At 43.0% G+C, this 24,515-nt stretch overlaps 1 protein-coding gene across 5 annotated transcripts in view; it reads left to right on the top strand.

Moving 5' to 3' along the window:
* LOC308459952 (engulfment and cell motility protein 1) overlaps window positions 1-24,515 on the top strand; it is a 194,480-nt gene that overhangs the window by 40,583 nt on the left and 129,382 nt on the right. For 3 of the 5 annotated variants that reach the window (XM_080975877.1, XM_080975876.1, XM_080975878.1), the window contains 2 exons: window positions 3,808-3,912; window positions 17,337-17,445. In XM_080975877.1, coding sequence (XP_080832003.1) covers window positions 3,808-3,912; window positions 17,337-17,445 — 214 coding nt within the window. Of the gene's footprint in view, window positions 1-3,807; window positions 3,913-17,336; window positions 17,446-20,311; window positions 20,366-24,515 lie in introns of those variants that run through there. The other 2 variants (XM_080975880.1, XM_080975881.1) reach the window with 2 other exon arrangements.

The following is a 24,515-nucleotide window of genomic DNA, read 5'->3' as shown; positions in this document are numbered from 1 at the left end:
GCAGGTTGCACAACAACAGGGACCTTGGCATGGGGGAGAGAAGGGAGGGACACTGAGCCGGGGGGCGGGCGGCAGAATGGTGGTTTAAAACAATGGGAGAGGTTTGAGTAAAGTAGGTATGGATGACTACTGAGCGTAAAACATGGTCATTTTAATCAATGACAGTTTGAATAAAGCAGAGGTGGAGGGACATTGGGGAGGAAGTAGCAGTTTCAAACAGCAGCGGATGTTTGAGCAAAGTGATATAGAATATTTGAGCGCTCTGATGCTTTTCCTCTCTCGCATGAGGCAGCTAGGTCAACGTGTCTATGTTCAGACATCGTGGTATAGGACATTTCTCTGCTCCCACCAAATATACCTAACTGCTGCTAGCCAAGGGAGCTGGGAATTTCATTATGTCGTGATGTTAGGACACAGGTTAATTGCTCTAGACCAGGGGTGGCCAACTTCCAAGAGACTGTGATCTACTCCCATTTTTTAGGGGTTCAGGTCAAAGTTGTTGAGCTTTTTAGGGAGGGGGAAAGCCCCATTTTTAGAGGGTTCAGGAAGAGAAACAGCAACTCACTGAAGGATTGCTGGGGAGGAAACAGCCTCAGTTTGTAAACTCCGTCTTCCATTCTCCAACAATGGAGAGAGGGGCCGGGGCCAGAAGGGGCCAGCGATCGACCAAAACCTCGCAGGGATTGACCAGTAGATCACGATCAACCTGTTGGACATCCCTGCTCTAGACAGTTACACCCAAGTGCTGGTGCCTGTAGCTGCTGCACATTTCATGTAAGATGTAATTCTGCCCTTTGATTTACCAACCTACTGTCAGCTTGAGTCCAAATATTATAGTTCAGTAGGTATTCTAATGGACTCGATAATTTCTGGTTATTAGTCATCTCTCTCTATTTTTATGTAGCCCTCTTAGAGGTTTTTACAATTAAGTTCCATTAAATAAAATAACTGTATTTGTTTATTGCTCATCTTTCATCTTTCTCTGCCCCACCCCTGCTTTCCCCTTATGTTGAATAAGTGTCCTACTTTTTAGCTCTTGGAATAGTATTGAATTGTAAAGGGGAGCTCTTGGTTATCTACCCAGATGTGATTTGCCTACTGTTAATTTCACCCCAAAGGTTTAGGGGCATAGAAATTGGTAGGCTGGAGGTACTGCACATTAGTATGAGGCTTCTGGAACCCCACCTCATCTGGAGAAAGTCCCATAGTTCCCTCCCTCTGATTGACACACACACACACACACACACACACACACATGGCGTAATGAGCATGGAAAGATTCATAAGTGTTAAAAGCCGTATTATGTCTTGAGGGTCAACTGTCCTTGCGTAAGAAGAGGAAACCAACTGATGCTTGTTTCATCTGTGAAGCACTTCATTTTTATATTTTATAACTTAACAAGATTTGTACTCTGATCCAAATGCACACTGTTGACAGATTTAAATATAGCTGTCATTCACTTACTGACAAGAGATTTCATAGCACTGAATTAAATTAGCATCTTACTGCTCTATTAGCCTTGGAACTTGGACAGGTGCTCTTTAAAATGCCCTTTACAAATTTCCCCAGTAGGAATAAAGTGGACCAGACTTGCCAGGGAATGAATAGGTAGCATAAGAAAGCTCTGCCATTGTTGCAGAGTCACTTCACTCCTTACAAAGGTTTTTCTTGGAACACACTCTCCCATCTGGGTCTTATGCAATGAAATCAAAAAGCGAAGGAAACCTCTGCACATTAGAATGCGGAAGCGGAGACAAAGAAGCCCCAAACCAGCCCTTGACAGGAGCATGCGTCAGGAAAGATAAGAGGTTCAGATGGATCAGTACCCCAGGGTTTCAACTCTAGTAGCAGTAACTGACTGTGCTATTTATAACAGCCATTGAAAGCTGCTGCTTTGAATGATGCACCATTTTAACACACAAACTAGGAAACTATATACTGATTGTGAGTGAACGTTTTCATTGAGGTCCACTTGGATTAATATTTCAAATTTTAACCCATTTCACCAAAACCATCCACTTTCCGATCTCAATTGTGCTGTGTGCTTACCATGCAGGAAGTGTGTTCTGATGTTATAGATTCATATAGCCAGTGGGATTTCAGAGGATCTGGGAGAACTATTTGGGCTTGGAGGAAGATCACATTATAGAAGAATAAGCAATTGCACGATCAACTGTGTGTACTAAGCATTTGTTGTAGTTGCATGCAGTGCTATTGTTCTAGAAAAAGAGGTCATCATGAACACCTCCCTCATTCTCTTAGAATGGCAATGGCACCCACCTGAGAGGTGCTGGAACTGAGTTCTGGCGAGTTCCTGCTAGAAAAAAACCCTGGTTGCATGTTACACATTATGCACAACACACCTATTAAGAGGAACTTCATGGGAGCAACCTTACCCTTTAAAAGTGAAGAATTCGAGCCTTTAGCATGCATGCATAATGCCTAGGACCATGATATTGCTTATAATAATATTGTCTCAGTGTGTGGGACACAGATAGAAGTGCTTGTGATAAAGAATCATGCGATGTCTGAAGTGCAGAGGGGAAATCTGCTCTTTGCCATCCTGAAATGGCACCATTAATTTGCCAGGAATTCCTCATGTCCCCTGGAAAAGCCAACTTCTCAAATTTGCAAGAAGCCTTGTGCTCACCCCCAAAAGTACATGGTCTCCTTTGAGGATTGAAGCTGAATCCTTGAAGAAACAATGAGGGGTTGTTTGCATGTTCAGCTTGATGCTTGAAGGGTTCAGCACCAGTCCACTTCGTCCTGCTACTCCCTAGGACAAAATAATACTCCAGTTGGGGAGCAGAGAGTATGAACGGCCCTCTTGGCTGGTAGGAAATGATGTTCTGAGTGTGTCCTCTCCCAGAGGGGGTGTAGAGCTTTATTATAAGACCTGTTGCCTCCAAGCATCTTGTCCCATGGGCCTCCCCTGCCAGTGCTGGATCCTTCCTCTCTGCTATCCATTCTCCCTTCCCCAAACTGAGTCTTTTTCATCCTTGAGGGAAAGAGAGCAGGCAGAAAGACCTACACTGGCTCCCAGTACGTTTCTGAGCACAATTCTAAGTGTTGGTGCTGACCTTTAAAGCCCTTGGCCCAGCCTTGGCCCAGTACACCTAAAGGAGCATCTCCACCCCCAACGTTCTGCCCGGGCACTGAGGTCCAGCGCCGAGGGCCTTCTGGCGGTTCCCTCACTGCGAGAAGCCAAGTTACAGGGAACCAGGCAGAGGGCCTTCTCGGTAGTGGCACCCACCCTGTGGAACACCCTCCCATCAGATGTCAAAGAGAAAAACAACTACCAGACTTTTAGAAGACATCTGAAGGCAGCCCTGTTTAGGGAAGCTTTTAATGTTTAATAGACTATTGTATTTTAATATTCTGTTGGAAGCCACCCAGAGTGGCTGGGGAAACCCAGCCAGATGGGTGGGGTATAAATAAATTATTATTATTATTATTATTATTATTATTATTATTATTAATATAGCGGCAGGTGGGTGAGCACAGCTGAGGCCAGTGGCCTGCTGATGGTGGGCTGTACATGCCTCGATTTTGCTCACAGCCATTCAGGCAGGGGGTACTTGCATATCTGAACACCCCTGTCTCCAGGTAGTCTCAAAGCATCATCAAGATAATATTGGAGAAGGCAGTCTTTCAGACAGGAGAATGTTGGGAGCTAAACTCAAGCAACTTCAGGAAAGTTTTTGTATTTTGTATTGCTTGCTTGTATTTTGTTTGACCTGCAAGGCAGTTAGTCCAATTATTCATGTGATTACATATCTAATGCTAACACTTGCTGCCTTTTCACAGAATCATGTGAACCCAGCAATGGATTTTACGCAGACTCCTCCAGGAATGCTGGCTCTCGACAACATGCTGTACTTTGCCAAACATCAACAGGATGCTTATATCCGGGTAAGAGCTCGTTTTTGTTGCAGGGTATTTTTATCTTCCTTTCTTTTTTTGTCCATCATTCTAGGAAAGCAGATGGGCTCATGACATTGCAAATAGCAATTAATTGCTCAAATGAATTTGCCAAGAGGGCAAAGCAAGCTATGATTTTTCTGTGTAAGCTCTGACAAATGCTGAGCAGTGACCCCCAAATTTATTTTCAAACTGATATAAATGCCATCCTTGATAGATGACTTGAAGACCTAAAAACCTCTTTTGCATGTTTTGACTCCCAAGAGGAAGGAATCTGTTATGATTGATTTCACTTAGACATGTGGGATAAAGGAAGGCTGATTCATTCTCCTACTTTACTTCTCTCTTTTCCTTCCCACTTCTTGCCCACACAACTTATTTGAAAGGTAGCAGTGAATTATATTTTGTTTCTTTTGCATTTTCTTTCTGACATTCTAGAAGTGTGTGCCTGAGTAAGTTTCATAAACTTTCCTAACCTACATGGGAGCAGAGGAGTGGAGAAGTTCTGAATGGCAGAGCGCATACAATATTCCAAAATCATGGCTATCTTAAGTCACTGGAAATTGAGAAATAGCCTTAGGCATTAGAAAAACTAAAAAAAAATTATATATAAAAATTACAAGTATAAAATGTTGTGGTTTAAAAATGAACTTTAAGTTACATCAGTTAATCTACAAGTTTTATTCAAACAGGCATAAAACCAAAGCCTCAGAGTTCTGTAAAGGGCACTTTACAGACATCTAATACAGAGACTCCTTAATAAAATGTCACCGGGTTAAAAGACAGTCAGGGACAGTGGCTTTTTAGATTTGGTCTTTCAAAGACTTCTCACCCCCAATTTACCATGGCCATTAAAGCAGACAATGGTTGAATGGAGCATAGTGAAGATTGAATCCATCATAAAATAAGGTCTGGACAGTGCAATCCTATGTATGTCTACTCAGAAATCAGTTCCATTGAATTCAATGAGGCTTACTTCCTGATAAGTACCGTATTTTTCGCCCTATAGGACGCACTTTTCCCCTCCAAAAATGAAGGGGAAATGTGTGTGCGTCCTATGGGGTGAATGCAGGCTTTCGTTGAAGCCTGGAGAGCCCCACCGCCAGCCCCACAAGCTTGGGGGACAGCGGGGAGGCGGAACGCCGCCATCCCGCTGTCCCCCGACTTCGTTAGCAGGCTGGCGGGGGGAGAAGCCTGCTCCTCCCCGTCGCCAGCCCCGCAAACCCGGGGGACAGCAGGAGAGGCGCAGCTCGCCATCCCGCTGTCTCCCGATCTGGTTTGGAGGCTGGCGGAGGGCTTCCCCCTCCCCCTGCCCCGCAAGCTCCCAGAGCGATGCCAAAGCTGCACGCAGCTTCGGCATGGCTCTGGGTCCCGTTCTGGGGGCTGGGGGAGGAGGAAGCTCGCGCCGGGGGGGGAATAATTTTTCCCCCTTTATTCCCCCCCCCCCCCAAATCTAGGTGCGTCCTATGGGCCGGTGCGTCCTATAGGGCGAAAAATACGGTATATATAGGAGTTTATACATTAGAAAGTCATTTTAAAGATAGCTACAACAATGAATGAATATATATATATATATATATATATATATATATATATCCCCAAAAGAACCATAGTCTCCTCTGTTGTTCTTTAAAATGAATGTACTCAAGAACAGTTAATTATATATTGAGCAGCTCATAAAGGCTGTTTCAATTGTTCCGTTCTTTACTGGACTAATGGGTTTTCTTCGCATTGTCTTACCATTTTCTAATTATATGAAAAGAGCATAATTACTAGCCACATGTTGTAGGCACTTCTTTCATTAGCTCACGTAAAACTGCTATTTATTATTTGAATTCTTTGTCCAGTTTATAGCCACCATTACCTATGGATTTTTATCTCCCATTAACTTTGCCTTCTTGGAGGTTGTTATTGCTAAAATTGTCCCAGTTATTTACAGTGAAAGATATAGGAAGTAATTGGCACTTAATGCTCTAGTTGATGGCAGCTGAAAGATTCATAGTTGTTATATAAATCCCATAGACTGTTTTAAAGGAGATAAATACTTTTTAAAAATAGTTCTTCTATCATTTATCATTTCATGTGTATTGCTTTGAGTCTGAAAGCAAATGGATGAGCTGTTTCCCTCGCTGTTTCCCCCCTGAAAACAAAGATTGTTTTATTTCCTGTTGTGTGAGTGCCAGCAAAATTGGAATTTATGAAGTTACATTTCTGCTTTCATTGTTCTATGGGAGGGGTCAGCAAACTAAGGCCCACGGGCTGGATCAGACCCAGTTGCCTTCAGGATCTGGCCCGCGGACTGTCCGTGCATCGGCATGGGGATTCTGATTGTTTGGGCTGCGCCATTCCCCCCCCCGCGCGCCATTCCATTCCCCCCCTCCCTCTCACACACCACAGCGCCTCCTCCTCCTCCCTCCTCCTGGCTTCTCCCTGCCCTGCCTAGAGGAGGAAGGGGACTGGGCTGAGCTGGCTGAGCGCCATTATAAGCAGCCCCGCTCCGGAGCCAGCCCTTTCACACCGCTCATCTTCCCACCGCCACTGCTGCCCTGCTGCTCCTGTGGGCCAGAGAGCAGAGCGGACGAGCTCGCTTTGCCTACCCACGAGAAGCAGCAGCGGTGGTGATGGCGGCAGCATCCCCAGGGAAGCTAAGGGCTGGGGCTGGGGGGTGGGGAGGAGGACTACTTGCCCCCCTCGACTCTTCTTCCAGCTCCCCCCCCCCCCACGGTGCCATTTCTCCGGCCTGCCACAAGATCTGAGGGATGTTAGGAGTTCAGCCTACTCTCGAGTAGGACCCTGGTAGAGACACATGCCCTACTGGCATGTTCCCTCCCTCCTGGTCATTTGTTCGGGAGCTTCAAAAGCTTTCTTCTGCCCGAACATCACAGTGACCGATGCCAACTGACACCGGCACACTTAGGGATCCGCAATGTTTGCGCTTCATGTATGACAGACCTCAGCAACTCAGCATTTTGGCTAATCTACTTTATTTACATATAAACACACACGGAGCACTGCAACATGGCTCCCTCTCTCTTTAGCATCAGACAGCAAAGAGAAAAAGGACAAAAGACAATAGTCCCACTTCACGGAACACAGTAACACAAACATCCTGTCTCCGTCACTTCCCACTCTGTGGAGTCAAAACATATCCTGTCATGTGATAGATAAAAATCCCATGACTGCAATAATGGAGCAGGAATTCTAACAAGGGATAGTGGACCGGCCCGCGGCTGAAGAATCTTGCCAAACCCTGTTCTAGGGTAATGGTAAGGAACCTTCTTTGGGGCTGAGGGCTCCAATAGCCGTGTAGAAGCTGCTGTGGGGGAAGGGGCAGTGCATTTGTGTACTGGATGGAACCCACACACAACCACACACCCTTTAAAAACATACAAAGAAAGAACTATTTTCCATGGAAACAGACATATATGTACTATCAGTCTCTCAAGAGCACTCTTCATTTTCTTTTTTTCACAGTGTTAAAAAAAAAGAAGTGTACAGACTCCTTATCTTAACTGTTCAAATGGCGAAAAGAACTTGGCATTCCCAGCAGAATGCAAATAAGGTCAATGCACAGCTGAACTGCAAGCACCATTTGCAGCTATTTAGAGAATCAAGCTTGATGCAATTGCATCAGAAATACTGCATGCATGGAGCTGCAAATACATGGACTTCTTTTTGCATATTTGCGGGAAACACAAGCCTGCTGTTAATTCCCCCCCTGCTTTGGTCTTCTTACAGAGGCAGGAGCTGCAAACACACACTTTGCAGAGCACCATTTTGTCTCTCTGCTGTACAGCTGTAGGAGGGGACTGAAAGGGCCAGATGCAGTCTTGCTGCGAGCGAGAACTGGTTTGTGGGTTCAGGATTCCCCACTCCTGTTCTAGCGTGTTCTCTTTTTCTCTTTTACATACTGATCAAATTCAGTCCTGTTTTCAAGTGGAGATGAGATGGGACATAGAAGAACTGGGAGGAGATTCACAGGATTATTTCTAATAATTGGATGGATGAACAGTGTCAATTCCAGACAAAATGATCAGCGTGGATTCGGCCAGAGTCTGGCAAACTTGCTGGTGTTTTGTGTTGAGAAAGCTGTTCTTTCAAAATGGCTCTCCTTGCAACCTCTGAAGAGATTCTAGCAAGCCTGAGTGGCATGCCTTGGACTTCAGAAGTCCCTGTTGGCTTTTGCACATAGTCATGGTGGGTTGACCAATCATTCATAGATGTTGGCTTTTGGAAATGCCTTATTTGAAAGAGAGAATCGCAAACATTTACTATGTATGCGCAACATGGCAGTATGTTCTATAGTCTTTGAAACAAATTCACCAAATTTCTGAAGAGCATTAGAAAGATCAAATTCTTAAAAAACCAAAAAACCCAATCCCGGCCTTGATCACTTGTAGCCACTGAGTGATGAAGCATTTGCACAATTTGGATTCTCACTTTTCGACAGGCAGTTTAAATCAGTTACTACTTGCCTTTTTAAGACATCAGAAATCTTGATGGAGGAGGAGGTTTGTTTCAGAAGCCGCAAAAGTGCAGACAAATGCAACCATTCTCTGTAGACCATTCAAGATGTAATTAGGTTGAGTCAGTCAGCTTAGGCGCTGCCTATTTCATAACCTGTGCATTTGTTGTATAGAAGGCAGCCTACACATCCTTCCGGAGGCTCCAGAAAAAGCCTTCTGCCCACTCATGTTATCTTCTTCAAAAATGAGTTGTTAGATATTTTGTGTGATCGTTTCTGAAGTAAAATTTTAACGTGATGCTTATTCAGAAATATGCGGGTAGGAACACAGTTACCTTTGGGGAAAGGCTAAGGCTGTGATTCTTTTACTTCCCACAAAAGTAGAAAAGAAAATTACTCTTTGCTAATTACTTTCTATTAAGTTACTCCTCCTAATGCATCACATTCAGAACATTGCTTAAGAGGCTGTTATGTTCCCAATCTGTTGTGCGATTGCATCTCCACTGTGTATTTTCTCTCTGGCTCCTCTTCATCTGTTCTTCCTCTCGTCCTTCTCCCGTGAAGTCCCTTTTCGTGTTTGCTGCTATTTGTTTTATACAGTGTTTTTTTTCTTAAAAAAATGTTTAGGGGTACTCTCATTTTCCTACTCATATGAAATACTGTCCCTCAATGAGGCCAAACTTAGAGTCACAAAATGTTTAGGGGGATGTGTACCCCTGCATCCCCCCAGGAAAAAAGCCCTGGTTTTATAGCCTCTAGAGTCCAGAGATACTTCCCCTTCCTTGTTTTTCATTGCTGATTTTTTAAGAGCAGAACTGGCCAATGATCTTTTGGCCCTGAGGCAGAGCAGCAAATGGTACCCCCTCCCCAACCAAGATGTCTAGCACCCATCCCTGTTGTCATCCAGGGCAGGCAATTCCACAAGCGCCTCTCCCCACAAAGCAGTCAGAGGCAGCAGCACTGTATGTGTCTAAATGCTTGTCATTGGGAACGATGAACAAAATCTTGTGACAGCAACGTCCTTAGTTTAACCATGTACTGTGTGCAGAAATACTTCGCAGTTTTCCGCTTCAGCTTCATCGCATGGCCACAGCTTCTAGTGCTGGGGGGGGGGGACCTCTCTGTCCACTGACTCCACACTCTGTAATTATATATATATCAGGTCCTCCCTTAAAGTATTGCGGTGAGACCTGGAAAACCGACACCCTGTGTTGTGGGTGGGTACATTTGGACAGCCACAACACCCGATTGGTAGGTCCCTCGAAGCTGGGTGCAATCTGGCCAATGGGACACAGTCCAAACGGTTGAGGGACCTATGTATACCTATGCACGTGACCCGCAGCTTCCTCTTTCGGCGCCTGCATTCGGAACACCTGCTCACCTCTCCCTACTTTTAGGGCTGTGCGCTTGAGCTTGCTATGCCATCGTGTGTCGTCTGTCATTGGGATAGGGACACGGCAGGAATTTTCCCCACTTGGCTGATTAGATGGTGCCATTTGGGTTTCGCCTGCCACATAGCAAATTGTCACAACTTGTAAGGTTGCAGATAGGTTCTGGTTCAGGTGATAGGGATGGGAGAATGCTCTCACCATCCCTATGTGAAGGGTATTCCGTTAAAGGAATCCAGGGACTCGATGGTTTGGTCAACCCCTCAGAGAGGGTTGTCCCCGTGCCTGAGTTCAGGGGGACATTTGGGTGGCGGAGTTAGCCCGTTCCCGGCTTTCTGCTTATCCAGGTGTTCTCCCTTGGCTGACCTATGCTGGAACCCTGGGTCAGCGTTGCCTGCATGGCAGGGAGCTAGTCGAACCAGAGCCTATGCAACCAGTCACTTTCTGTAATCAGTAAAGTTGTGGCCTAAACTCTGCCAAAAACCAAAACCAAAATTTGAGTCATGTGTGAATTTATTTAGGGGGAGGTTACAAACACGTCAAACCCGGAAATGCGTGTCCCGGTTTGCAAACTTTTTTTGGATTACAATATTTCTCTTTTTTTTTGGAATTACGAACAAATTTTTTTGGGAGGCGCCACTGGCGAAAGCACGCCTTGGGTTACATACAACCTGCTTTGGTTTATAAACGGACCTCCATAACAGATTATGGCTGTAAACCAAGGGACCACTGTATGTCTGCCATGTCACTGAACTTGACTTTTTTCTAAACTTAAAAGCTCCACATGTAATTTTGATCCAAATGTGGTCATATGTAATCCATTTAAGCTTTTGCCTAGGTTTCGTTTGTCAGATTGATTAATTTGGCTCTTCTGTTTTCTTCTTTCAGTGTATTCATTCTTATTAATGGCACATTGCATTCAAAATAAAATCTGTGAACTGCTTTGGGAGGTTGAAAAGTGCTATATATAAATACATAAAACAAAATAATGATTATAAAAAGGGATAATATGGCTGCATTGCCCTTGTATTAACTGACTGCTATATGGGGGAAAGGCAAGAACTATATTGAAAAAAATCAATAAATCAACAAGTTAAAAAAATTACGCTGTGTTGAAAAAACTGGGCAGGTGCAAGTCAGTGGTAAGTGATGAACCTTGCCTGCGGCTCATGGTTTGTCTAGCGTAACCATGAGCCTTAGCTCAGATGCAATGACTAGTCCGTGGCTTAGTTCCTTGAAGTGCAGCGGTAGGAAGGCCACGAGAGGAGAGGAGCAGCAGGGATTTTTCCTCTGAGTGCCCGCGCATTCATGCGTTTTTGCGTAGCCATGGTTGCATGTGAACTGCGTCTGTGTGATTTGCAGTAGATTGGCAAGGATTTCTGATTCCCATTTGTTTAACAGTGGCAGCAATGAAATGGGGCCCTGTCTCAGTTATACGGCTGAAATGAAGAAAGCCTGGAGATTTTAACAGGAGTGGATTTTTGTGTGGAAGGACTATGTGCTCTATTCAGTTCTGTTACTTAAAACAAATCCCTGGAGTCATAATTATTTAATCTGAAAGTTGCTTCTCTTGCACCAGGCCACCAGATTTCAGGCTCCTAGGAGAAAAACAAAGCAGGACCCACAAGCCTGAAGTCTGCCTATAGAGCATTGATACTGTTATATAAGCATATTTAGTTTCAGCAGTGGAAAGGAAATTGTGCCTAAACCCTACTGTTTTTCCTAGCTTAGCCTGTTTTGCTCTGCTTAATATTTCTCTACCAGCGCACTCTCCGGTCTCACCCAATTTATGTGGTTCCCCCACAGTCTTCTGTGATGTTTCTTAACTAGTATGGAGGAATATTCAAACAGCAGAGCCACATTGGAAGCAATCATGTTTGGTAACATGAAGTGCCTTAATTAACAAAGCTGTGGGAGCTCGCTGGTGGAGACTGTGAAACTACCAGAAACATAAATGAATTTTTCTTTATGTGGCTGAATATTCATTTCCATGCTCCTTTAATAACTTCTTATATGAAAAATGATAATGAAGAACAATTAAAAGTTTGTAAGAAAATGGAAAAAATGATGTACGGCTTCAACTAGAGTAGATCATGCACATCTAATCTGATAATTTTTCAGCAAGTTAACTCACACAGGTGTGAGTGTGCCTTTTTTTTTTGGTGTTTTGTTTTGAACACGAGTAAATGTAATGATTTAGCCACACTGTAGTCCAGCACATATTTTGACAGAGGGCAACATAGGAAATATCTATTTGGGGTGCTTCTGATCATTGTTGCAGTTTTGACATTTAGGAGCTCCGGTGTGCCAGATCAAGCAATGCCATCCATAAAGGACAAGGCACCTTCATATGCTCATATACAGATCTGGCCCAATGTGGCCTAAGTTGCTATGCAGGCTGCCAAGAGGAGGTCTTCAACAATCCTCCTTGCTGAGACCCTTTAACTGATCATGCAGGGATTTTTCAGTTTTCTCTTGAGCTGTTGTGCTGGGCATATTGCATTTTCTGCGTTGTCATAACACTCTACTGTAAGTGCAAAATCTAGTACAATGGCTTATTTCCTAATGTTCCTTACCATAGTCTGGATTCTGATAGCAAAAGTAAAAATAGATTTGGTGGGAGCAGTTAGCAGTACCACTGTTCTTATACCACTCATCTCCCTGTCATTTTTGGTTAAACACAAAATAACACTATTTAAATCCACCAGTTCTACAGTATTTAAAACCAGTCTTTCTTTCTTTCTTTCTTTCTTTCTTTCTTTCTTTCTTTCTTTGTCTTTGTCTACTCACCTTGCAGACATTAAACAGGGGAGTGGATCATTTGGAATGGCACATCCACTGACGCTGCGTGCAGATACGCAGCTACCTAGAATATTTGTTTTAATCAAGGGTAGCCAACATGGTGCCCCCTACATGTTGTTTCAGTGCAATTTCCATCTTCCCGGCAATTGGTCATGTTGGCTGGCGCTGAAGGAAGTTGAACAACTTCTAGAGGGCATCGCCTTGGTCCCCCTGCTTTTAGTTGCGTTTTCAAAATGGAGCGGAAAACAAAAGGCAGTTTTGCAGGCACTGACATCAGTGAATGAAAGGTCTCGGACTAGCTCAGAATTGTGAGCCTTAATGAAGGAATGAAATATATTCAGGCACAGCTACAAAGGAACAACTCACTTAAACCATTTTAACACAGGGGATGTGGACTTGAAAGCAGCAAATACAGTCATACCTCGGGATAAAAACGCTTCAGGGTAAATATTTTTGGGTTGCGCTCTGCGGCGACCCGGAAGTAATGGAGCACGTTACTTCTGGGTTTCACCGCTCGCGCATGCGCTACTGTCAAAATGATGCCATGCGTGGAAGCGGTGAAACGCAACCCGCACAGACGCGCAGTCGGGTCTTACGTTCTGTTCAGGATGCGAACAGGGCTCCGGAATGGATCCCGTTCACATCCCGAGGTACCACTGTAATCTTGATTGAAATCTAGTCTTTTCCATATTCTAGTTTTCTGTGTTTAGGTTTTTTAAAACCAAGGCAAAGGTATCCAGGGTTCCTCTGGTGAAGTCCAGCAAGAGCTGAGCCATCAGCTTCTGCTGATGGTGTCACTCAACTCTGGTGTTTTGAAGCTATATATTTGCTGGCATCGTCAATCATTTGTTGCAATAGAGCATGAAAAACATTCCAATATAATGGCAGATTACCAATATGGCCATTGCTTTAAATATCTATTGCTAAACTTGGTAATATATTTTTTTCTGGTTATTCATACTGCCAGCTTCCCATGGCATTATAATAAAAGCGGGGATGTATTTTTTTGCCATTACATCAGAATTGCTAGCTGCGCTCCTCAGAATGAGGAGCCTTTCCTTAGTGCTGTAAATGTGGACAGATGTTGAAAACTGTTTTGCATATCGATTACTCAGAGTGCTGTTTTATTTGCCATGTAAATTACGACAAAGTTTCTCAACTGGTTCTCAGATCGTCTTAATGGATTGCTGTAACCCTGCCTTATGAGACATGCAGACTCACTGCCACCATTAAATATTTTATCCACTCATGAAAAGTTAATATGCTGGACTAATGTGAGAACTAGCAAATGGAATTGTGAGAACCAAGACATTACAGAGTCTGTTGCCTTCTTCTCTGTCCTTTCATTTTACTTTGTCTCGCCATTTATTTTTATTACCCATTTCTATTCTCTGTATCTAAATTGCCAACCAAATAGCACCTTCTGTTATGTAGGGTTTAATTTTTGTTACGAGAGAGTAGCAGGCATGTGGATGGAGGGGTCTAATATCGGTAGTGATAGATACCATGCCTGTGTTTTTTTGGCTCAGCCTTTTTATCATCTCTGCCATACTTGAGAACTGTTAGTTTTCCGCTGTGAAAGACTCTAAAGCAGAAGGAGTGAGTCATTCAATATGTACTATGTTCCTGAAGGAAATCTGCACAAGTGTAAAAGCAGAAATTGCAGAAGCGTTTCTTAGGTTACCTGCAGTTCTTTACCCATAGGATTTCGCAACTAGGTGTAATTTAAACCTTTATTTTTGCAGCAGGGAGAAAATAATGCTTTGAGACACCAAGGGTGTTGATTTCTCAGCCACCATGGGCTGCTGAGTTTCTACCACTTTCTCCATCATCAAAGACTAGGAGCCAGAGATATTTGGCAAGTCTACCAGTGTTTCTGTTTAGTCGCCAGTTTGTCCTGTGCTGAAATTCTAGTGGTTGATGTTTGGCACATTTAAGAGATGAGAGCTTGGGTGTCTGGATGCTAGTACAGTGGTACCTCAGGTAAAGTACGTAATTAATCCCGGAGGTCTGTACTTAACCTGAAACTGTTCTTAACCTGAAGCACCACTTTAGCTAATGGGGCCTCCCGCTGCTGCTGCGCCACCAACATGGAAGACTTGTCTGCCCTCTTTAGGCTATGGAAGCCTTCTTCATCCTGGTGTCCTTCAGATGTTTTGGACTACAAGTCACATCGTCCTGGCAATGATCAGAAGCGCTTTTCTAGAACATTCAGAGACCCAGTGTCCAAATGGCTGCACACTTTGGAGGAAAAAGTCACTTGCCTTGAGTGACCTTGACTCTGCAGTTGTTGCAGTTCCAGATGAAGTTCCCAATGCCAGAGGTGTGGGATCAGTTTCCGCAGTCAGCTGATGTTGATATATATGCTCATAAATTTGCGCTGGTTGACAATTTGCTACCAAGACCAAGTTCAAGGAGTTGCTATTAGCAATCCAAAGCAGCATGCAGTCCTGGAAATTGTGTTCCAATCTGCAAGCCAAGTACAGGACAGTCGTATGTGAAATCCTCCATCTCTAAAGACAACAGTCATACTTCTCTGCCCTTCATCCACATTATTTACTCTTGCTGGAGAGGAGTGGGGTGGAGAAATACATGACATTACACCATGTTGCATATTTGCATAAATACATGTTATTGCAGAGGGAACTTGTTGAGGAGAGGGCAGAAATTATATGAGGACAGAGAACTGTGGGGTGGAGAGAGGATGTCATAGGGAATACCTCATTTATGTGAGTAAAATTGGGAGGTGGGGAAGCCTGACCATTGAAATTGTACAGTGGTACCTCGGGTTACAGATGCTTCAGGTTACAGACTCAGCTAACCCAGAAATAGCACCTCGGGTTAAGAACTTTGCTTCAGGATGAGAACAGAAATCATGCTCCGGCGGCGCAGCAGCAGCAGGAGGCCCCATTAGCTAAAGTGGTGCTTCAGGTTAAGAACAGTTTCAGCTTAAGAACGGACCTCCAGAATGAATTAAGTACTTAACCCGAGGTACCACTGTAATCTGGATATTTTCTTTCTTTCTTTCTTTCTTTCTTTCTTTCTTTCTTTCTTTCTTTCTTTCTTTCTAGTAGAAACATTGATTGGGTTGTTTCCCAACAATTATCAAAGGCTAGAAGCTTGTGGTTTTGCTTTTTAATGAAAGGTGAGGTTCTCAGGATCCAACTCAAACCCACCATCCAGTTAGATGTGATGTTAGCAGTGGCATTTTTTGCTTTATTTGTTGCAACCATCCCGATTTCCCCTATGGTTTTGGGCCAAGGCTTAAAAAGACAAAAGTCATTTTATGCTCAGCTGTAGTCAGAGCTATATCAGGTGAAAATGTTTTCACTTCTCGGCTATGTTGAAAGGACTGCTTGGTGCATAAACCAAACTTTTCTATCTCTAGTGCTCTAGACAATCCTTTTAATTGTTCTGCAGATAGCTCTCACAAAGCCTACATATCACTTTAGTTTCTAAAAATGCTAATTTGGAAACTAAGGTGGGATTTAGTGCAGGAGTGTAGTTAATTTTTGTATTTATAATATCTAAAGATTGCATAACGACTATAACATTTAGTGTGTCTCACTTCACGCTATTTATACTCTTTTGTGCATATTAGTATGGTGGTTTTCAAAGCCTGTTCTTAGGCAACCCTGGGTTCCTTGGAAGATTATCAGGGAATTCCCTGAAAGACTGTACAATTTTCTCTGGCAATGCACTGCTGCAGAGGAGGGTTGTGTACCTTCTAGGGCACAGATCTTCCAAGCAAATTCTATGGTGCCCAGCATACCTGGGTGGTAGTGGGCATAAACTGAGAATGTCTAATGTCCTGGGTTTCTCTGTTATGAGTATGGAGTTTGTTTGTTTTTTGCTAAAAATGTACAAGGCTTCATCAGCAAACAAACTAGTATGCAAATGGTTGCCTGAACTAAAGGATATAAGTTGGAAAACCACTGCAGTAATGGAATAAAAGTACAGTGGTACCTCGGGTTAAGTACTTAATTCGTTCCAGAGGTCCGTTCTTAACCTGAAACTGTTCTTAACCTGAAGCACCACTTTAGCTAATGGGGCCTCCCGCTGCCGCCATGCCACTGTTGCATGATTTCTGTTCTCATCCTGAAGCAAAGTTCTTAACCTGAGGTACTATTTCTGGGTTAGCGGAGTCTGTAACCTGAAGCGTATGTAACCTGAAGCGTATGTAACCCGAGGTACCACTGTATTAACATGTTATAGTGGCCTGATTTCCACTTAGTACAAAGCCATGGTTTAGTCTGATCATCTTTACCATAGTTTATTGGCTGCTAATAAATGACTTTCATAAGCCATTGTTTGTTGTTGGTTAACCATGGCTTGGCATTACATGCGAACCCACTCCTCATCCGTGTGCCAGAAGCAGACGCAGAGGTTGCTCTCACCATAGATCTGTTCAGAGTGTTGCTTTGCCTGAAGCAAGCTAGGAACATCGCTTCCCCCCTTCAAAGTTAACCCATATGAATTTAACCATTGTTAGAAGGGGAACAAAAATAATTTATCCTGTTTGAAGCTTGTCTGACATTGACCCTCCTGCTTATTTTATTTATGTGTACCTTATTCCTCAATTGGCCACTGTTTGGGTACTAAGGGAGATTTTGTTCTCTCTTTGTGAACTTCCTTGAGAGGGCTCTTTGCCTTGAAAGGTAGTATATAATATTTAAATAAGTTGAACTCTGTTTATGATGCTTACTGAAAAGACAAGGCTATTCCTGTTACAAACTTTCAGTTCTTTTTTCCTGTTTCAGATTGTATTAGAAAACAGCAGCCGTGAAGACAAGCATGAGTGTCCTTTTGGTCGAAGCAGTATCGAATTAACAAAGATGCTATGTGATATCCTGAAAGTAGGAGAGTTACGTAAGTATCACCTGTGCATTGTAAGCATGCATTTTGTAGTGTACTGAGAGTAGTCTGGTGAACTGCATCACAGCATCACAACATTTCCTACAGACTCCACCCAGTGACCCTGGGTTCAAAATTAGCAGGGCACCAGGCGCATTTTGCACCTAAAGATTTTCCTTTTGCGAGCACCTCAAAAAGTATGGGTGCCATTTTTTGTGTGGGTGCTTTGAAGCCTCAAAGTAACAATAGACAATATGTTAAGGAGTTGAACAATAAAGAGTAGAGTGTTTTGAAAACAGCCCCCCCCCAAAGGACTGGAATTTCAATGAATTTTAATGACTCCCCCCTGCCCCATGCTGCAGTGCCATACATACTAAACTTGTGCATTGCCAAATATCATAGCTTTGGGTGTTATTTTCAGTTTTTGCTTTTTAAAAACTTATTAAAATACTTAATTACCATCTGCGATGCGGACATCTCAAAGCAACATACAGCAAATCATAAAATACAATCAAAAATACAGTTAAAACAATCAGAAACAATTAATGACGATCTAGCGGCTCCCAAAAGTATTCTACAATGGTGGACATCAGTAGCCAGCAATAAACGGTGGGTTTTGCAGCTCTCTCCATACTTCACCCTGCTGCTGCTGCTTCTACTGCTGCCACCATGCTGGGAAACAAGCCAGGGTTTGGTTTGCTGTGACCTCTGAACCCAGGATCATGGCTTGTTTCCCCCAAAACACCAAGTCCCAAACAAGCCTTGGTTACCACTCACAGGCTGGGATGTCACAGCAAACCAGACTGTCAAACAACAGGAGAGAAGGAGGGTGAGAACCTTTCAGCAGTGGGAGCCAGCATGTTCACCATCAGCTGGAGTGGGAGGGTACCTTCTTCAGCCCAAGGGATGCAGCTGCTCATGAGGAATCTTGCCGGAGTTATATGCCAGCGGCAAAAGTGGGTTGGGCCAGAAATAGAAATGGGGAGAATGACAGGCGTGGTTCTCATTTCTGTGCAGTCTGCCACATTCCAGCCACATCCGGGCAAACACAGGGTGCTACCTCTGTTCAAAGACACAGCAAAAGCACTTCCAGAGGATCAGAGTAGGGCTCACAGGAGGTCCTGGGGGCCAAATAGAGAAGGGCAGAGTGCAGCAAATGTTCCCCAGGCCTGCAGTTCCCTAGCCCTGCATTAAACCATAGTTTGTTTTTAGAAAGCAAGCATGGTGTGCGAACCGGGTCACAGTATCTGCTCAGTCCTATGGTTTAATGTGGTCATTTTATCTGCTCACTTAATATCATGTTAAAGGTGCTAAGATACCGTGTCAAATTTTCCTGTAGTTTTAGGAATGCAATGCATATTGGTGTGAGTAAAAGGACAAGGCAAAGGAATTCCCAAGCCCAAGGCTTTCTCTTGCTATTCCTCCTTTGACTTGCTGGGCAAAATGGTCAACTTTCTGTAGGCCCATAAAAGGTGTTTTTTTGTTTTGTTAGTTCTCTAAGAATGTGGAAACCATTTGGAAATTTGATGAATTCTATTCCGGAGCATTTTCCAGAACTGCAGTAAATGCCACACATTCGAACTGTTTTCATTTATGGCCCAATTCAAGCAACTTAGGGGATAGCATTGACATCTTTAATGCACAATACTTTACGATCTAGTTTTTCTGATAAGATCTTTGTTTGGCATTAACAGGGAGTGTATTGCATAGAATAACCACAGCATAGAATGATTTACAAGCAAACTATATTCCTTCCAAAGAAAATATGTAGTTTTGATGTATCAGGTGCTCTGTGTTCCACAAACACATACATCTGATTTGTTATGCTGAGCTGTGAGAACTGTCACTTTTAAGAGAGCTTACAGAATGATTCCTTCTATTGACAATAAAGGCTGTATTGCTCAATAAAATCTGCAATCCTGAAGTAATCTGTCACAGTCTAGCACAAAGGTATATAGCTGACAGTTTAGACGCTTAATATTTCAAAATATGTATTTATGCCACAATTGCTCCTCCTGTAGAAATTCATAGCTTTCTGGTGTTGCACAGGAATGCACTTTTAAAAATAACTTCTGAAATACATAATTTAAAAGACACTATGAGTTCCTTCCGTCTTGTGGAATAGTTAATGATCAAAACTTTGTTAAAGTGCAAAGTTGGTGATTCAGCCTTCAAAAAATAATATGCAATCTAGTGCTTGCCATAAAAACATTATTAAAACTGTTAGAATTGTATTTAAATGCCATAAGACACCAAGAGCCATATCAGGTTTTTTTTTACTGTCCGCACCAATATGTATTTAAAAGTGCAATGCATGTTGCAATACTTCATTACATTATTTGAAAGGTACCTAGACCATTCAGCTTATTTCCTACACTCTACAAACTGCAGCTGCATATATACTGTAAGATCAGTGGCAGGTACCATGGATAGTGGCACTCAACCACCTTACTAAATGTTGTGGGTTCAAGATCCGGTTGACCTAGATGGTTTTTGCAAAGTGAGCCTCATGGTTGGGTGCAGGGAGGCTGTCAGTAGTTTTGGGGGAAGGGGTTAGACACTGAAGATGGTGGTTGGTTGTGCTGCTGGTCAGATCAGTACTTTACGTGAATGAAACTCTTGTGGTTTTATCACATGGCTTGCTATGAATTGAACGGATATACCAAACTTCTGAGCGAATTTGTGACATACTGATCTTAGCGTGTAGCCATAGGCCTACATCCGAATTCAAAGGCCTAACTGTATTTTACCTTTAAATGCACGGTTGCCACTATTTTCTCCTCCCATCTCTTGGCAACCTTTAGTTACATCAGACATGTAACATGACATCATAATGCTCAGCATTTCCTTGCTCACGTGCAGGCAGTTAAGTGGGACCTGAGAAACAAGGAGAGCTGGGTTGGTGATTTAAGGTAATTTAAGCTTAGCATTTAAGGTAATGCATAGTTCAGCCCTGACAGACTATCAGAAACAATTACCCTGCAGCATTTGCAATGGAATACTTAAACTGTAAGTGGTGGAGCAGCGGGTGGCGCTGTGGTCTAAACCACAGAGCCTAGGGCTTGCCGATCAGAAGGTCGGTGGTTCGAATCCCACAACGGGGTGAGCTCCCGTTGTTCAGTCCCAGCTCCTGCCCACCTAGCAGTTCGAAAGCACGTCAAAGTGCAAGTAGATAAATAGGTACCGCTCCGGCGGGAAGGTAAACGGTGTTTCTGTGCGCTGCTCTGGTTTGCCAGAAGCGGCTTAGTCATGCTGGCCACATGACCCGGAAGCTGTACGCCGGCTCCCTCGACCAATAAAGTGAGATGAGCTCCTCAACCCCAGAGTCGGTCACAACTCGACCTAATGGTCAGGGGTCCCTTTACCTTTTACCTTACTTAAACCGGAAATGGCAGAGCTGCTATGGCACACTCACTCTTGCTCAAAAAAGCCCTTTGAATTTGCCGCCTGTGTTTGGGCTTCCATCTTGACTCTCGTCACTCAGTTTTGGCTCTTTGCTATTGTTGTTAATCATTTTATGTAAGTTAAAGTTCCTCTGCCTGTGGTTCTATGATATCTGCAGCCTGGTGTTTGCAGCCTAATCTGCGAAACCACCAAGGGTAAGTCAAGATTGGCAGCTGGAGGTCCCTTGAACTGTGGAATAATGATTGTGATAGCTGCTTTCCCTAGCACAGCCTTAACATTTGAGTGACAGGAGCTGCTTTGTAGCTAAGGGCATGCCAGCATAGTTTTTGAGTATGTTGAATTAAGACAGATGTTCAGCTCTGAAAGATTCCCCCATTGGTAGCATTTACCCCTTTAAAAAGATCTATATTTAACTTTTATTACGAGCCATGCAGGGTTATGTGACTCATGTTGTTCATAATCTTTAAGGAGGCCTTTTTTGTGTGTGAGCAAACATATTTTAGCATTTGCTTTTTCTTCTCATGTGGAGGGATTACATTCTGATAGGCATTCATGGTTAGCCCTGTTAAGCATTTTAGCTCTGTTTATTGACAAAGCAGCTTTTACAGGCGAGGATATTGTGATAGCCAAGAAGGAAATGTGGAAGCATTTGTTTATTTTAGATTATCCACAGAAAGCCAGGTCATTTGAGCCCAGAAAACTGTGGTTAGTATTACTTATGGTTAATATCAAGCCAGCTAATGTCAAACCATTGTTACTCAAGCAGACATGTTTATACTAACCACAGTTAATAACAATTAACCACAGTTCTGAGTCCAGAGAACACAACATACTCTGGTTAATCTAAAGCTGAAGTGAAAATCCCACATTGCGGCTGCTTTGTATTCATGTGGAAAACACAATCTCTTACCAAATAATGTTTATTTTTGATTTTTTAATGCAAATTGTAGGCAGATGTTTCGGAATACAACTGTATTGATTCTCTTAGAAGTACCCAGGGAGTTCCTTCAGGTGTGGCCAAAGACTTGAGCAAATGCAGGGAGTTTTCCCCCTTGTTGCTTTAGTGATATTGTCATCACCAATGCTCAGTTTCAAAAGTGCTTTGTTATAAAGTTGAAAGCTTCCTTGGACGCACCAAACAAGTTGCACTGTTCTGTGGATCCCAACGTAAAAACACAGTTCAGCCCAGACACTGAGGTCCAGCTCCAAGGGCCTTCTGGCAGTTCCCTCACTACAAGAAGCCAAGTTACAGGGAACCAGGCAGAGGGCCTTCTCGGTAGTGGCACCCGCCCTGTGGAACGCCCTCCTGTCAGATGTCAAGGAAATAAACAACTATCTGACTTTTAGAAGACACCTGAAGGCAGCCCTGTTTAGGGAAGTTTTTAATGTTTGATTGTGTTTTTAATATTCAGTATGTGAGCCGCCCAGAGTGGCTGGGGAAACCCAGCCAAATGGGCAGGGTATAAATAATAATAATAATTGTTTAGGGAAGCTTTTAATGTTTAACAGACTATTGTATTTTAATATTTTGTTGGAAGCCGCCCAGAGTGGCTGGGGAAACCCAGCCAGATGGGTGGGGTATAAATAATAAATTATTATTATTACAGTGGTACCTCAGGTAACAGATGCTTCAGGTTACATATGCTTCAGGTTACAGACTCCGCAAACCCAGAAATAGTACCTCGGGTTAAGAACTTTGCTTCAGGATGAGAACAGAAATCGTGCTTTGGCAGCAGGAGGCCTCGTTAGCTAAAGTGGTACCTCAGGTTAAGAACAGTTTCAGGTTAAGAATGGACCTCCAGAATGAATTAAGTACTTAACCCAAGGTACCACTGTACAACAAAATAGCTGAAATATTTATACAAGCAACAGTGCTATATGGGAGAGCAGATGAAGTCTTTGAAAGAATCTTCAAGAAAACTTGCCATTTTCCTTCCTTGCATTTATCAGTAGTCCATTTGGCAAGAGTGCTTAGCTTTGAAGTATCAGGAAATTAACAGGGCATATATTGCTATATTTCTTTGCCAACAGATCCCTTTGCCCATAAAAATAATGTAAATGAGTAACTGGAGGAGCTAGGACTGTACAGTGAAACCAGCCCTGCAATTAGGGCAGAATACTTAACTGTGGGCCACTGGTGTTCTAGTCCACTTTGAAGTTTCATCTATCACTTTTTCTCTGCCTAAACGTTCTTGCTAATGAAAGGCTTAAGAAAATTAGCTCCTAACAATTAAACTTTGCTTGCCCTTCTCAGAGATCCGTAGATCAGTTTAAACCATGACCAGGAAAAGCTACAAGCCCCCAGGCTTTTGCAGGCTTTTAAAGAAGTCAGCTGAACTTTCAGTCCTGCTGGCTCAGTAAAACAGAGGTCAGTGTGGCATTTTGGTTTGGCTCTAATTATAATGGGAAGAGACCTGGAGGGCCATCTATTTTTGGTATTTAAGTCGTATGTTGTATTCCCTGCACAGGTAGGAGGATTGTTGCAGGTATTGCAGGAACTGCAAAACGGGAAATGATTATTTTTTGAGAGCAATAAATTGCACATGCAGCTGAAAAGATTCAGTGCTTAGTGGCCTTTGGCCTTTGAACACATTTGGAAAACTGCAGATATTAAACACATTACAGGGTTGTAGGGTCCTGCTCCATCAGCCACCCTGCTCTGTGTCTTCATGTTCAGCATGACATCTGAATGGGGCTTACAGATGCACATCTGATAATGGGCAATCCTTACAGAACATAATATGCGAATTGAATGAAGGTCAGGAAGGAATATATAGGCATGCCTAGCATTCAATATATGCACTTAGATTTTGTTTTGTTTTGCAAAGGTAACGTGAAGATCCAAGGCTAGAAACAGAACAAGATAATTGCCTTTAGATTGCACTTAGTCAGGACTAATGTTTCACATTGAGTTCAATGGAACCCAAGTGTAACGAACCCTGCGTGCCTTCCCAATTTTATTCACCCACTCCATTCCACAAACCACTGGGTTTTGCCTTGATCTAGGTCTTAAGGTTCATGCACAAGTTCAAGTAGTTTAACAGAGAAACTAGCTCACTTGGTAGAGCACAAGACTCTTAATCTCAGGGACACGAGTTCAATCCCCACATTGAGCAAAAGATTCCTGTATTTCAGGGGGTTGGACTAGATGACTGTTGTGGTCCCTTCCAACTCTATAACAACTTTATGATTCTGTGATTTCACTCTGGGAGTTGGAAAAGATTCTTTTGGTGCCTGCATAGATGCAGACTGATCATGATATTTGTGTGGAGAAAGAATTCTAGCTGAGCTCACATTGTCGAGTAATCCTGTTTCAGCACCCTCAACCCCACCTAGGTTGCATGCTATGTTGATTTGGCACTCTTTGAGTCATCTAAAGCATGAGCACTGTTCCAGAGTATTTTTCATTTTCATGTATATTATATCTCTTCAAAAAAAGATTGATTAATGAAGAAATTAAATATCTTTCTACTTACGAGTGTTGAACTAATTGGCTGGTGAAGAATTCAATGGAACAGTAGTTGTTATCCAGAAACACTGTTCAGCAGAGTTCAGAGTTGGACATCAGAATTGGACATTTGCTGATTATACAAAGCTTCACAGCTTGCTGTCCGCCAGGTAAAGTCTGGCACCATGATCCATTTAAGGACTTTCAGAGACTTCAGTTTCTTAGTTTTGAT

This window comes from Podarcis pityusensis (genome assembly GCF_964106645.2).
Source record: "Podarcis pityusensis genome assembly, chromosome: 12".
In the NCBI taxonomy this organism is placed as follows: domain Eukaryota; kingdom Metazoa; phylum Chordata; class Lepidosauria; order Squamata; family Lacertidae; genus Podarcis; species Podarcis pityusensis.
The sequence above is the reverse complement of the archived record's forward strand: the minus strand, read 5'-3'. Positions and strand labels throughout refer to the sequence as shown.